Genomic DNA, 16,172 nt, shown 5'->3' with positions numbered 1-16,172 from the left:
GGACTCCCACATTTGTCTTTATGCCTCCCTCCTTACCACCCACTGTGCTTGGTGGTTCATCTCCCTAGTCAGAGAGATGCATACACAATTGCCAGTAGGAATTGCACCAGTATATCTCAGAGCAGAATTTGATTCTACAGTTGCAAACTTTCCAAGGATGACACTCCACACTTTCTAATAATTATTAACCAAAAGACAGTTGCATTTCACCACCTGCTACAAGTTTTAAAATTTAAATGTGTACCATTGCTCTGGGAGTCCGTGTGTCCTTTTATACAACTCACATCTGAAGAGCAGATAGCTTTGGCAATGGGGTACTGAAAAATAAAGCAACATAAAAGACTATTATAGCTATTTACCACTCTATTGCTCTTGTAAAATGTTCTATACAGAAATTACAAACAGTAAGATGAAATCACATAGTGAAAATAGAATACCAGCTTTTGACAAGCTTAGATGTGACCTGTAAGATACGGCTATGTCTAACAGTGGCATGGAATTTACTTGTCTATTTCACACTCATCAAGAATAGTCTGATATGTGTTTTACATATGTTTGTTTTAAAAAAATTAATTGAACAGTTGATACACACTTGTATATTCAGAAATGTGCATGCATTTGCATGCTCTCCTTTCACATCCAACGATCATAACTGCCTGTCTAAATACCCAGTTGCGCGTGCAAATGCCTGACTTGAAAAGACATGTGTGGTCTCTCTGTTGCAATGAAAGTGGTTAAAATGGCATGCATTTTTGTGTCTCTGTGCCTCAGATCGCTGTCCATACAAATTTGGTTTTTATGTAATAAATAATTGCTGTGTTTATCTTGTACATCAAAACTGTAAAACAGAACAGATCAGATAAAGAGGCATGGATCCCTTTTGGTTTTTAACTTCCACTGGTTTGCAGTAACATTTCTGTTCCTATCCTTAAAATTCTTTTCCATTTGGCAATCACTGATTCTCACCTATCATATGACATGCACGCCAGTCTTACAGTGGATTGTTTAGTTTCTTGTTTGTTAAGAGCACATACATACTGCAGCCAATGACAGTCAACTAATTTCTCGGAACTTAGGTCTCTTTTAATCTCTATATAGATTTTAGTGTGTCTGTCTGTCTGAGAGTCTATTTGTTGAAAAAGTCCTAAACAGTAAGAGCTAGGGCCCTCAAATTTGGAATGCAGCTTCCTCTTCTCCTAACTTAAGCCACGCTGTGGTGTGGTTCTACCAGGACTACTGGAAGCCCCAGGAAAAGGACAAACTTCCATAACGTGCAACGGGAGGGGCTACTGTTTGGACAGTTATGATATGAGAGTGGCCAGTGGGGGCAGCGAGCCCACAAGGGAGAGCTATCCTGCAGAGTGTCCACTAGGAGCAGCCGTAACACCAAGGGAGTGGCCAGCAAGACTGAGGCTCCGCCATCTTGCCTGCCAGCATACCAAGTAAATAGCTCCCCTCCCCCACACCTTTTCTCACTCCCAGCCTTTGGTCATAGCATGGAATGGGGAACAACAAAAGGCCCCTGGCAGCTGGGGAAGGGGCGGGAGGGATAAGAGTGACCCTTGGTATCTGAGAGGAGATAGAAAAGGAACCCTGGAAGCCAGAGGGACTGGGGAGAGAGAAAAGGGTCCCTGGTAGATGAGGGGAAGGCTATTAACGGTGATGCTTATTGGTTAACCGATTAACCTTTCACATCCCTATACCAGATGGGATCTCCTGACCTAAGCCTCATTCCCCAATCTTCACTGTTCCCTCTCCCCAACCCGAAGGCCCTGTCCAGAGTCCTGCACACCCTACACCACCAACCTCCTGCGCTGAAGGAACCAGACAATTCCAAGTAAGTCTGCTACTAACTATATAAATGAATGCCTAAGAGAACTGCAATTGGCTACAAATGTTGACTATGTATAAAAGAAAAAGACCCAACCATGATCCATTTTAGAATTATAATCCCTGCAAAGAAGCTGGTAAAAATTATCTAATCCATATTTCCTCCTAGTTACACTTTATACTAGCGGTGAATCAAAATGTGATGAACAAGAATAAATGCATGGAGAGAGTATGACCCAAGCTCAGGTTTGGCTGCAGGGTCTTTGGTGTAAGACCAACACAAGTTGATTCATTGAGAAAAAGCAAGAGGGTGGAGGGGGAAAAGGGAGTGTAACTAGACTAGTTGTAGCACGAAGGCTGAAATAAAGATGCAGAGGAAGACAATGTTCACTTGTACAGAACTACCATAGTGATGAACCATTAATTAATATTTGAGGCTGCAATGGATTACTTTTGCCAAGGAATGCTACATTATACAGGCAGGAAATCACTTACCTCAGGGCAAATATTTTGAACCTGGTTTTCTGTTGTAATTATGTTGGTTATCACGAAAAAAGAGTCTATTCCCTAACAGAAAGAAAACAGAAATTAAATATTATGTGCAACATTCTGATACCTGTCACTCCTGTGTTAATCCAGGGGGACATCACTACAGACAAATGCCCTTGGCTCTAGTCTCACTCAGACCTGTTTAAATCAGGATTAGCTCCATGTTCTTCAAGTATAAAACTGGTGGACGATCAGGAATAATTTTACTAACTTCAGTGAAATTATACCAAAACTGATTTTTTCCCTACTGTTAGTAAAATCTAAAAAGACTTGTGGTAGAAACACTGAGTTTCTTAAAACTCCACAAAAAGAAAATTTTAATATGACTTTTTCCATGCTTAAAAGTTAATGCTTCCAATTTACAGCCTTCTTAATTCATGCCCACAAATACCACTGTTTCTCTTGTTGATATGCTAAAGCCACTGGCTATGTCTACACTGCAGAGATTTTTCAGAAAAACGGTTGTTTTTCTGAAAAAACTTCACTTACATCCACATTGCAAATGCATTCTTTAAAAAAAAAAATCAAAAGAACAGAAGGGTTTTTCTGACATTGGTAAACCTCTTTCTATGAGGAAGAAGCCTTTTACCGAAAAAGCTCTTTTGGAAAAAGGCGTGTGTGGACGGGGAAGAGAGTGTTTTTTTGAAAGAAGAGGAAAAAGGAAAAAGCACAGGTGCCCTGGTGGCCGCTCTGTCCATATTAATCACAGCCTAAATGTGAGATAGTGTCCATTCAGTGTGGATGCAATCTTTCAAAAAAGCAGACTGCTTTTTCAAAGCGCTTTTGTTGTGTAGACACTCTCTTTCAGAAGAAGTTTTTTCAGAAGAGCTCTTCAGGAAAAGCTTCTTCCGAAAGAAGCCTGCAGTCTAGACATACCCACTAAGCAATAGGACAAAGATACAGACTGGCAAAACAACTACACATGTCTATGGAAGTCAGACACTGCACTGATCTTAAAATGAGACTCACCTGCACAGGAATAGTGTATTCTGCTGTGTCCCAGATCCTTGAGTCAGCCTGAACCACACCTTTTACTTTTGTATGAACTGAGCTGATCACAGAGTCCTTTTTCTGATACCGTTTATCAGTGACAAGTACATAACTAACCAAACAAAATGGAAAGCACAAATTAACATACTGAAATGGACTGAAATGACAGTAATTTCTTGGCACTATTATCAGAAAAGTTATACTGTAAATTAAAAGCTCAATTAAAATTTGTAACGAAATTTGAGATCTTCTGTGTTGAATACATTTATCCAGTCAACCATTTTAAGCATGAGATCACTTTTTGAATTTAGGTGCAATCCAGGATCTACCTCAAACCCAAATACCCTTGCCCCTGCCTCCTTTGTGCCCCTTCTCTGAAGCCTTGCCCCTGCTCTCTCCGTCCTCCTTTTCTCCCCCATCCTCACTCACTTTCACCAAGCAGGGGCAGAGGGTTGAGGTGCAGGCTCTGGTCTTGAATTAAGGGATTTGGAGTGTGAGAGGGACTCTGAGCTGAGCTTGGGGCAGGCAGTTGAGGTACTGGAGGGGGTTCTAGGTGCAGGCTCTGGGAAGGTGTTTGGATGTAGGGGTGCTCGGTGCTAGGGCAGGGACTAGGGATGCAGGAGGGGGTTCATGACTGGGGTAGGGCTTCAGGATGTGGGCTCCAGCTGGGCACTACTTACCTCATGTGGCTCCTGGGTGGTAGTGCAGTGGGGCTAAGGTAGGCTCCCCCTTGCCTTGGCCCTGCACTACTCCCAAAAGCAACCAGCAAGATCTCTCCAAAATCATAGAATCATAGAGCTGGAAGAGACGTCAGGAGGTCATCAAGTCCAGCCTCCTGCCCAAGGCAGGACCAATCCCAAGTAAATCAACCCAGCCAGGGCTTTGTCAAGCAGAGACTTAAACACCTCCAGGGATGGAGATTCCATCACCTCCCTAGGTAACCCATTCCAGTGCTTCACCACCCTCCTAGTGAAATAGTTTTTCCTAATATCCAACCTAGACCTCCCCCACTGTAATTTGAGACCATTGCTCCTTGTTCTGCCATCTGTCACTACTGTGAACAGCCTCTCTCCATCCTCTTTGGAACCTCCCTTCAGGAAGTTGAAGGCTGCTATCAAATCCCCCCTCACTCTTCTCTTCTGCTGATTAAACAAACCCAAATCTCTCAGGGTATGTCTACACTAGCCCCTTAGTTCGATCGAGGGAGGCTAATGAGGGTGACCAAAATTGCAAATGAAGTGTGGGATTTAAATATCCCGTGCTTCATTAGCATGTTCCCGGCTGGTTGCCATTTTAGAAATTGACTAGCCCGAAGTAACTGCCAGCGTCTACACATGACAGTGAAACGGGATTCTGAATTAAAGCCCTAAATCGAATTAGCTGTTATTCCTCCTGCAATGAGGTTTACCAGCTAATTCAAGTTAGGGCTTCTCCTCCCTAGTCATCCACTTCTTGCAAGCTTCCTTTCTATGTTAAGCTCACCATGGATGTCCCCGGTAAGCCAATCTAGTTGCCTACCATATTTGCTTTTCTTGCTGCGCATCGGGATGGTTTCTTCCTGTGCCTTTAATAAGGCTTCTTTAAGATACTGCCAGTTCTCCTGGACTCCTTTCCCCGTCATGTAACATCCCAAGGGATCCTGCCTATCAGTTTTCTGAGGGAGTCAGTCTGCTCTTCTGAAGTCCAGAGTGTGTATTTTGCTACTCTTCTTTCTTCCTTTGGTCAGGATCCTGAAATCTACCACCTCATGATTACTGCTTTCCAGGTTGTCACCCTCTACTTCCCCTACTAGTTCCTCCTTGTTTGTGAGCAGCAGGTCAAGCTGGGCATGGCCGCTGGTCAGTTCCTTCAGCATTTGTACCAAGAAGTTATCCCCAACATTCTCCAAAAACTTCCTGGATTGTCTGTGTACCTCTGTATTGGTCTCCCAAAAGATGTCAGGATGATTAAAGTCACCCATGAGAACCAGGACCTGTGATCTGGAAGCTTCTCTCAGTTGTCCAAAGAAAGCTTTGTCTACCTCATCCACCTGATCCCGCGGTCTATAACCACAACATCAGCCCTGTTGCTTCCACCTCTAAATTTAACCCACAGACTCTCAACAGTCCTTTCTCCCTCTAAGTACTGGAGCTCCGAGCAATCATACTGCTTTCTTACATACAATGCAATTCCTTCTCCTTTTCTCCCCCGCCTGTTCCTCCTGAACAGTTTATACCCTTCCATGACAGTGCTCCAGGCATGTGAGTCATCCCACCAAGTCTCCGTTATTCCAATCAAATCATAGTTCTTTAACTGGGCCAGGGCTTCTAATTCTTCCTGTTTGTTTCCCAGGATTCTCACACTGGTGTACAAACACCTTAGATAACCAATTGATCGCCCTGCTTTCTCCATCCGAGTCAGGGGTCCTCCTTTGTTGCTTGTTCCTCCTTGTGATTCTTCCCGGTATCCGACTTCCTCACTTACATCAGGGCTTTGGCCACCATCCCCCAACGAACCTAGTTTAAAGCCCTCCTCACTAGGTTTGCAAGCCTGCCCACTAAGATGCTCTTTCCTCTCTTGGGGTATGTCTACACTACCACCCTAGTTCGAACTAGGGTGGTTAATGTAGTCATACGAACTTGCAAATGAAGCCCGGGATTTGAATTTCTCGGGCTTCATTTGCATGTTGCTGGGCGCCGTCATCATAGAACGAGGCGTACAGGTAGTTCGTAATAGGAAGCCTAGTCCAAACTACCTAGTTTGTGCCGCATGTAGCCGCGGGCACAGAGTCCGCACTAGCGGATATTTAAAAATGGCGGCGCCCGGCAACATGCAAATGAAGCCCGGGAAATTCAAATCCCAGGCTTCATTTGCAAGTTCGTATGACTACATTAACCATCCTAGTTCGAACTAGGGTGGTAGTGTAGACATACCCTTGGTTAGGTGGATCCCATCTCTTCCTAACAATCCTTGTGCCTGGAACAGAGTCCCATGGTCGAAAAAAACCAACGCCCTCTCTCCGACACCACCTGCGCAACCATGCATTTACTTCCTCAATTCAACGATCCCTATCCAGAGCTTTCCCTTCAACCAGAAGGATGGACGAGAACACCTCTTGCGCTTCAAATTCCTTGATCCTTCTTCCCAGCACTACATAATCTGCTGTGACCTGCTAAAGGTCATTCTTGGCTGTATTGTTAGTTCCCACATGGAGAAGCAGGAAGGGGTAGCAATCTGAAGGTTTAATCACTTTCGGAAGACTCTCGGTCACATCCTGAATGCGAGCTCCCGGTAAGCAGCACACTTCTCGAGATTGCAGGTGTGGACGGCAGATGGATGACTCAGTCCCTATTAGGAGGGAGCCCTGACCACCACCACCCGTCTTCTTTTGGGGGTGGTGGTTGTGGAACCCCCATCCCTAGGACTATGCATCCCATGCCTTCCGGTAGATGGTGTTCCCTTCTGATTTCTTCCCTGAGAGGTCCCTCTCAAAGCATTCTCCACTGCAGTGCCTGTGGAGAGAGCCTGAAAGTGGTTACTTACCTCTGCAGGAATGGGGATACCTGAGTTGGCCTTCTCCTTCTAGAGGTTACATGCTTCTAGTTTTCTTCCTTGTCCTATATTGCCCTCACTGGCTCTTCAGCCTGCTGTGGCTGCAGGATTAAATGCTGCCTTCTATCAAGGAAGTCTTCTTCATCCTCTCTGATAGAACGTAGGGTCGATACTTGGGCCTCAAGTCCTCTCATTTTTTCTTCCAAAATGGTGACCAGCTTGCACTTAGTGCAGATGAAATCCCTTCTTTCTTCCAGGAGGAAGACAAACATGGCACATGCTGTGCAGCTAACAACAGAAGACCTATCACCATCCATACCTACCTTCCTCCTGAGAGATTCCTCAGTAGTTATTCATTGCCTCCCTGAAGGGAAGGAGTGTAGTGAAAAGATGTTAAAGAATGGCAAGTGTATCTTACTCCCTTCCCAACTTCCTCTCCAAACTCCCTGTTAACAGCTTCTGTTCACAAGCTCCCTGGTCACTGACTCACTCCTTTATAAAGCCCTGGACTGCCTGATAGCCCCTCTCCCTGATTAAGGGTCAACCAATTAGTAAAAGCTTCTAGATTTCAAACTCTGAAAAAATGAGGAAGAACGGCTCTTGAGCAAGAGGGGGGTTTTGTGCACAAAGGAGCCATCTACACAGCTCGTTTTTGCACAAAAGCCTCTTGCACAAAAATGGCTGCTAATTAATTATGCAAATGAAGTGTGGTGATATTTTACTCCACACTTCATTTTCATAAGCTTTTGCAGAAAACGGCTGCAGTATAGACAGAGCTTAAGAGTCGTTGGCATCCTTTGCTTCTGCATCATCCGATGTGCAAATGTCATGGGTCAAACCCATGAAACTGCTGGCAGCTTTAGTGTAAGTTTAGAATAATCATAGAATCCTAGGGTTAGAAGATACCTCAGGAGATCATCAAGTCCAATTCCCTGGTAAAAACAGGACCAATCCAAACTAAATCATCCCAGCCAGGACTTTGTCAACCCAGGATTAAAAAAAACTCTAGGAATGGAGACTCCATTACCTCCCTACGTAACCCATTCCTGTGCTTCAGCACCCTCCTTGTGAAATAGTTTTTCTTAATATCCAACCCATAGCTTCCCCACTGCAACTTGAGACCATTGCTCCTCCTTCTGTCATCTGTCACCACTGAGAACAACCTTTCTCCATCCTCTTTGGAACCCCCCATCATATAGTTGAAGGCTGCTATCAAATTCCCACTCACTCTTCTTTTCTGTAGACTAAATAAGTCCAAATCCCTCAAGCTCTCCTAGTAAGTCATGTGTTCCAAACCCCTAATAATTTTTGTTGCCTTCTCTTGGCCTCTCTCCTGTGCATCTACATCCTCTCTACAGTGGGGAGCCCAGAACTGGACTCAATACTCCAGATGTGGCCACACTAGTGCCTAATAAAGGGGAATAGTCACTTTCTAAGATCTGCTGGCAATGCTCCTCCTAATGCACCCTAATATGCCATTAGCCTTCTTGGTTACAAAGACACACTGAAATTTTCCACATGAAATAATATATAAAAGGGTTGCTTTCACAGACAAAACTGTGTTTTACCTGAGTAAGCACCATTTCAGTTAAAAGAATAAAAATTTCAGGGGTGAAAACTTAATCTGAAATGTGGAAGAGTTGAAGTGACTGACCAAACCAATTATTTGTTTTAAAATGACTCCTGTTCTACTATTGTTTCTGTTTCTGAGGGGTTTTCTGCAGTCAGCCTTTCTCCTCATGAGAACAGTGATTTGGGAAAGTCATGCTGGTACAACTTGTCTATATGAGAGAACAGCTTAGAAATGATGCCTTAATTAGGTAGTAGAACTTCTTACAAGTTTATTGCCAGTGAAATTGGTATCAGCTGCTCAAGGTGCAAAAGCACCTTCTGCAAGAATTAAATCTATTTTATGAAGTAAAAACACTGCTCTGCAAACACTATTACTGAAAGAAGTTTAGTTCTGAGGCAAAGAGGAAAACATCCTCCCTTTATAGTTCCAGACCTATGTACTTAATAGTCACGTTTCTAAGATTGATGCCCTGTGTGATCCCTGTGCCACCTGAATGATAGGTCTAGTCCTGGACTCTCAAGGCCAGGATCTGATTTCCATTTCCTCAGTGTAAATCTAGAGTAACTCTACTGACTGTGGAAATGAAACTAGACAGCACACGCCACTAAAAAGAAAACAACATTCTGGTATCTTTTATTAGGAGGATGAGAGAAAAATATGGACCAACGCCCTGTGCTAAACAACCACTCGATAATATCCGTCATTAACATACTGCTTCAGAGGGGTAGCCGTGTTAGCCTGTAACTGGAAAAACTTAAAAAACAATGAATAGTCTAGCAGCACCTTAGAGACTAACAAAAAATGTCATTAACATACTGATCAGCCTTTAAAGACTACTAAACAACTGGTTTATATTGGTCCCCTAGAATTAAAGGCTGAGTCCTAACCATTCAGACAGTGACCCACAGAAGAAACATATTTGCTCATCTGGTCACTTTCCACTTACCAGACATACAAGAAGACAGCCATGTGGAAAGTCCATTTCAAACTCCCATAGGAAACACTCTGAAAACGGACAACTTTAGAAGTTTCATATTCACACAAATTCTTCAAACTGCAAAATGCAGCCATTGTTACAAGTTCCTGTGAAATCTATGCTCTCAAGAACTGTAGCTGCTTGATTCTGTCTACTTCCACGCCTACATCCCCCTTAGGCAGGCCTCACCACTTAAAGGCACAGTAAGAAAAATATTCATATTACTAGCATGGAAGCTGAATAAGAGAAACTGAGTATGTTATGCTCTTTAAAGAAAGATCATTCATTATTAATCAGCAACAAGAAAATGAGGTAAAGTGGCTGGCATGCATTATCCATGGACAAACAAAAGACAAAGGATCATATTCATCCCTGGTGAATCTTCATTAAAATCAAAGGAATTCACAAGGGATGAATTTGGACCAATGCTCCACAGCTGCCCACACTGTTGGACAAAGACAGTCTTCAGAAGAAGAATATTTCTGGAATTCCTTTTGATTGGTCATTACAAATGTGCTTTAGCATTTTGAATATTCAAGATTTTAAAAAAGCTAAAACCTAAGTGTCATATACATTAATTCTCTTATGATGTCCTTCCAGCAGCCTGGCTACTCATATCAATATCCAAGACCCAATTAGATCCAAGATCTGGTTTCCTGCTAAATTCTCACTAACAATCAAACTCTTATCTTTCTGAATGTCCACTGGAAATCTTGTTTGCAGTGCTTTTGTAGCCATATTGATCCCAGGATGTTAGACAAGAAGTTGGTCCAGTAAAAGATAACATCCCACTCAATTTGTCATTGAAAATCACTGAACACATCTGGATGTGCCACACATACACTGAAAGCTCACGAGCTGTAGAATGGCTTTTGAGGGCTGGTGAATGGCCTTAAATCCTATTGATTTCTACAAAAGCTGAGAGCACTTGGCATCTCACAAAATTAGACTTCATCTTTTTACTATTTATTTTAGAAATTTTGTGCGTCACTCTGTCTATCCACCTGTGATTCCATTTTTTCCAGAACTGCTCCTAAACAGAAAGAGCTAGGACCACCCAATTTGGTATGCAGCTTCTTATTGCTTTAAGTTATGATGTCAGGGTTTGGTTGTGCCTGGACAATCGGATGTGTGTGGAATGCAATTGTTTCTCATCAAACAGAAAGGGAGGAGAGTAAGTTAGTCAGTTATAACCTAGACTTTCCATGGGGGGCAGCAAGAACTGTGACTGTAAGCAAACTCCCCAGCTTGTGAGCAACCACCAGCTGACCTACATGCCCCCACCCTGCCCTGGAGAGAAGCTAGCAGGAAGGCAGGCAGTGTGTCTCCCTACACCCTGGGCCATTCCCAGGGAGAAACCTGCCCGTTGGGTTTGTGGTAGGGATTTAAATGACCATTTAATTAACTGATTAACCAATTAAAGGGTGCATGGGTGGGGAAGCAGTACCTGCCTGTGGTGCTCAGGGTCTCCCCGGACAGCTCTGCTTGTGGGGCACCTGGGCTCCAGACACCAGATCAGCAGCAGGCCCACTGCAGGGCTGGAGTAGCTCCAGCCACTACTGATTAATGGTTAACCGCAACCAATAAGTTTAACTAACTGGTTAAACTTTCACATCTGTAGTGCACAACCCCTACAATCCTGGGGAGAAGCTACCGGGCATCCTCACCCTCTGCCCTGAGCCCCTCCTCACCATGTTTTGACTCCTGCACCTCCCACCCCATGCCCTGAGCTTCTCCTCACTCTCCAGCCCTAACTCCTCTATCCCCATCCCACTGCTCTGAGTCCCTCCTCAACCCCCCAACCCTGAATCCTGCACCCCCACACCACCAGCTCCCTGCCCTGAAGGATCCAAGCAACACCAGGTAAGTCTTCTAGTTAGTTTAAAATATGTACTAGGGGCCTGATCCCACAGCCTGAAGTTGATGGAGTTTTTCAATAAAATTCTATGGAAGCAGCCAGAGCAGAGCTGAAATTCAGCAACAGCTTCTCACTTACCATAGCCCTATCTAGGAAGCCTTAAAGCAGGGCTACTCAACTTTGGAAGCCTCAGGGGCCACAATGATACTCACAGCACATGGCAAGGGCCGCAACTTAAGTGTGGTTGTACATATATATATATATATATATATATATATATATATATATATATATATATATATATATATATATATATATATCTACAAATAGCATATATCACACTGATGGGTATGAATACAAAGATTTAAACCTTAAGCTGTGGCACTGGACCCAAACATGGCAAGTGTGAGCCAGTCAGCACCTCTCAGGCTCTGCCCACAAGACTAGGCAACCAGTACTTCCCACAGGGCCCGGCGCTCCCGCCACATTCTCCCTGAGGGCTAGAAATGCCAACACCCTGTACCCGTCTGTTCCAGCCAGCCCATCCGCTTGGGTCTTTCAATGCTCATCCCATGTGGGAGATGCCTCGCTACTGTGGAGCATGTTCTCAGTGGAGGCCATGTTCAGAAGATCCCACCTGTGGGCTGTGTGTTGACCTCTGCGTAAACTGAAACCACACCGCAGGCCACAAACAAATGGGCCGCATATTGAGTAGAGCTGCCTTAGAGAATCCATTGTGACTGAAAGAGCAGATAGAAAAGAGACCTGGGTTATCCACCATTGTTCTCTCTAATCTGCATGGCAGCACCGCTTCACAGATGAGTAATCAGCCCTGCCTAGTCAGAGGCTGAGGGATCCATGCACGGACCTGACTGACTGGTGGGGGAGTGATTAATCACCTGTGAAGCTGTGCTGCCATCTTATAGGAAACACTGTTATCTACCTGCTTCACCTTCGAGTCACCAGAGTACCTAGAACTGCCCATGATAGATCACAGCCTATGTTACTGTATCTGCTCAACAGCCCTATCTCTAAAGGCCACTGATGTTCTATATAATCCAACTAACAGAAACTTTGATGGCGTAGAGACATGAGAAAAGGAGGGATCTGATGGCTACCAACTGGGATCATCACCAGCTTGTTGAAACCCGAAAGGGACCACTGTGATCTTCCAGTCCGACCTCTTGGGATTGACAGTACAGTGGTCCAAATGTGCTGAAACAAATTTTCATTGTTCTTATCTACCTACAAAGGCTAATAGGACACACCTGAGTGTGCCCCAGAGATTTAAAAATGTGGAGCTAAATGCAGAAAGATGTCCAAAGAAGACTGTGGTAGTATAGTTTATTTATACCTTGTTCTGGATCCATTGAAGGCCTGATTCTTTGCTGCCTTGAACTCTGCATAGTCATTTACACCAGTGCTAAGTGAGTATGACATGCTACCAGATAAGAATGTCAGTGCTTTATGCCCATGCTGCACTGATTTGAATGGCCACGTAAGATGCAGGGGAGTGGTCAAAAAGGTCCTCAATTTGTGAATAATACCAGAGCAGACTCATAACTAAGGCTCAGGGGACCAATTCCCCCCTGTGACGGGGTGACCCCTCCCCGCCCCCTGAGCTACGCCGAACAGGCGCTGCTCGGCATCTGGGGGGGGCCGGCCCGAGATTGCGCGGGTCCTGTTACTACTCCCTATCCCGGGTTCAAAACTGGTAGCTAAGTGGCAGGATCCCTTCGAAGTGGTGAGGCGCATCGGGGAGGTCGATTACGAGGTCAAACTAACGGGAAGGGCGGGCGGTACCAAGGTGTACCATGTAAACTTATTGAAGGCCTGGAAGGGGCGAGAGGTTTGTTTATAAACCCCCTTCCCCCAGATCCAGAACTGGGCCCCGGAGAGGGGGGCCAGGCCACCCCAGGTCTCTTGCAGATGGGGGCCGACCTCACCCCCGAACAACAGGTGGACCTGGAGAACTTGCTGAGCCGCTTCCCGGATGTGATGACGGACAAGCCAGGCCACACCGCTCTGGCCCACCACCACATCGAAACCGAGGCACGAAAGAAGGTATGAGACCCGGTGCGACCCCTGCCCCGAAAGATGTGGGAACCAGTGAAGGCGGAGCTGCAGAAGATGATCCAGTGGGGTGTGGTAGAAGACTCGTACAGTGAGTGGCGTAGTCCTATAGTTCTAGTGCCGAAACCTGACGGGTCGATGAGGTTCTGCATAGATTTCCGCAAAGTGAACGCCCTGTCCCGATTTGACGCTTACCCCATGCCTCGGGTGGACGAGCTGCTAGACCGCCTGGGAGGCGCGCACTATCTTTCCACCCTCGATTTGACCCGCAGCTACTGGCAGATCCCCTTATCACCGACATCCCGAGAGAAGACGGCCTTCTCAACCCCCTTCAGGCTGTATCATTTTATCTGGATGCCCTTCGGACTTCATGGAGCGGCCGCCACCTTTCAGCGGCTTATGGACAGGGTGCTAAAAACCCATGACCAATACGCCGCGGCATACATCGATGACATAGTCATATACAGTAAGTCCTGGACCGAGCACCTGCTCCACGTGAAGGCCATATTGCAAGAACTCCGCCAAGCCGGGCTAACGGCAAACCCCCGGAAGTGCCACTTCGGCGAGAAGGAGGTCTCCTATTTGGGCTACACTGTCGGCCGCGGCCAATTACGACCCTTGGTGGAGAAAGTGGAGGCACTACGCACGTATCAGCCCCCGCGAACCAAGAGGCAGGTTTGTCAGTTTTTGGGACTGGCTGGCTATTACCGCCGCTTCGTCCCCAATTTTGCGGCAATAGTGGCACCCCTGACAGATCTTACACGCGCCACCCTCCCCCAAAAGGTACGATGGTCCCCAGAGTGCGAAGAGGCCTTCCAGAAGTTGAAAGACTGACTAACCCTAGCCCCAGTGTTAGCACAGCCCAACTTTAACCATCCCTTCACCCTCTATACGGACGCCTCGGAAAGTGGAATAGGGGCGGTCCTGTCGCAAGGGGAGGGAGCAAACGAACACCCCGTCGTATACATCAGCCGTAAGCTTTTTACACAGGAGCGTAAGTATGTGACGATCGAGAAAGAGGCCTTGGCGGTAAAGTGGGCGATTGACTTATTGAGGTATTATCTTTTAGGTAACCGGTTCCGGGTAGTGACGGACCACGCAACCCTACGGTGGCTACAAACCATGAAGGACACGAATGCCCGCGTGATGCGTTGGTACTTGACTTTGCAACCATACGCATTCGAGGTAGCCCACAGAGCCGGAAACCTGCATCAAAATGCGGACTTCTTTTCAAGATGACATGAAGAAGAGGAGGACACAGAAACAGGAGTGGTGACTAATTTGGAAAGGGGTGTGTGTGACGGGGCGACCCGTCCCCGCCCCCTGAGCTACGCCAAACAGGCGCTGCTCAGCATCTGCGGGGGGCCGGCCCGAGATTGCGCGGCTTGCACGCAAGCCGTGCCGGGGCTGGAAACGCCGGCAGCCCCACCGGCTCGCGGCCGCGGCGCGGCAGGAGGGGAGGGGCTAGGGCGGGAGGAGTTCCCCCGCCCTGACGAGCTCCGGCGGCGGCCAACCGGGGGCAGGAACGGGCGGCTATAGTCCCGCCCTGGCCTGTGACGTCCAAAAGGAAAAGCCTTGCCGCCATAAGGGGGGGGGGGACTACGAGGAGTAGGGAGGAGGCCCGAGAGAGGGGGAGAGTCGGGTGACACCCTCGGGGCGGGAGCACCGCCCACACCCGGATCACGGTACCACAGCCCTCCGGTGCCGGGGGGGGGGGGGGCGCGATAGGGTCGGCAGCCTGTTGGCCAGGCAGAAGGTAAACACCCCGAGCGGGGAACGCAGGGGGTGGGGAAAGGAAGCAGCCCAGGGCAGAGCCCACTTGGGCTGGTGGGCTGACGAGTTACGGCAGGAGCCCCGTCAGCCGGACCGGAGCAAGACAGTTCTGCGTCCTTAGGGCCCTGGGCTGGGGCCCGTGAGTGAGGGCAGGCCCGGGCCCCCCTTTCTCCCACCCCGTGGTGGGGGAGATTGCATCGACGCCCGAGCAAAGGAAAACCGCCTAAACGTGCAGCGGCGAGCCAAGACACCGCCGGAGAGCGGGGTACACCGGAACACCGGGAGGAGCTGGTCAGACACCGGGGTACACCCGGGTACACCCCCTCTCTCTGTTGCTGTGTGGAACACCCATATAAAAACCAAAGGCACAAGTATACATAATAAACAAACTCAATAAGATAGAGACATGCATTGTTTGTTCTAATCTTTCTCAGTTTATAGTCTATAGTCTATAGTTTATCTCTAGTGCTATGAATAGGGTTACCAGGTAGACTCCCAAAAAAACCCAGACACACTTGATTGTGGGCGGGTGAGGGAGAGACTGCCTGGGAGGGGGGTGGGGCTGGCTGGGAGGAAGGGAGGTAGAGCTGGCGGGGAGGGTTGGGGGGCCGCAGGGCTGGCCGGGAGGAAGGGGGGATGGGAAGAAGAGCTGGGGGGGGGGGATTGGTGGCTGGGGGGGCTGGACAGGAGGGGGGGCAGAGGAAGGGGGCAGGAAGCAGAGCTGGCGGGGAGGGGGGGGTCAGGGGCCATGGGGCTGGCCAGGAAGAAGGGGGCCAGGAGGAAGGCAGGGGCGGGAAGCAGAGCTGGGGTGGGATCGGGGGTCAAGGGGGCTGGATGGAAGGGGAGGGCAGAGGAAGGGAGGCGGGAAGCATAGCTGGCAGGTAGGGTGCAGCCACTAGCTGTGGCCGGAGTCCAAGAGGCCATGCCCCCGGCAGGCACTCGCTCTAGTTGCTAGTAGAAGCTGGGTGGAGGTAGGGGGAGTGGCTGGGAGCCACTCTCCCCGCCCAGCTTCTGCACCC

General features: G+C 47.5%; 1 protein-coding gene across 3 annotated transcripts in view; it reads right to left on the bottom strand.

Moving 5' to 3' along the window:
- Nucleotides 1-9,607, bottom strand: part of P2RX7 (purinergic receptor P2X 7) — a 43,148-nt gene extending 33,541 nt beyond the window's left edge. For all 3 annotated transcript variants that reach the window (XM_006135168.4, XM_006135169.4, XM_075898602.1), the window contains exons 1-4: nt 9,420-9,607; nt 3,349-3,481; nt 2,326-2,397; nt 245-317 (exon numbers count right to left, since the gene is read on the bottom strand). In XM_006135168.4, coding sequence (XP_006135230.1) covers nt 245-317; nt 2,326-2,397; nt 3,349-3,481; nt 9,420-9,544 — 403 coding nt within the window. In that variant the 5' untranslated portion in view covers nt 9,545-9,607. The remainder of the gene's footprint in view (nt 1-244; nt 318-2,325; nt 2,398-3,348; nt 3,482-9,419) is intronic.
- Nucleotides 9,608-16,172: the final 6,565 nt, after the last annotated feature.

Source organism: Pelodiscus sinensis, chromosome 15 (genome assembly GCF_049634645.1).
Source record: "Pelodiscus sinensis isolate JC-2024 chromosome 15, ASM4963464v1, whole genome shotgun sequence".
Taxonomy (NCBI): Eukaryota; Metazoa; Chordata; order Testudines; family Trionychidae; genus Pelodiscus; species Pelodiscus sinensis.
This window is presented reverse-complemented; position numbering and strand designations above follow the sequence as displayed.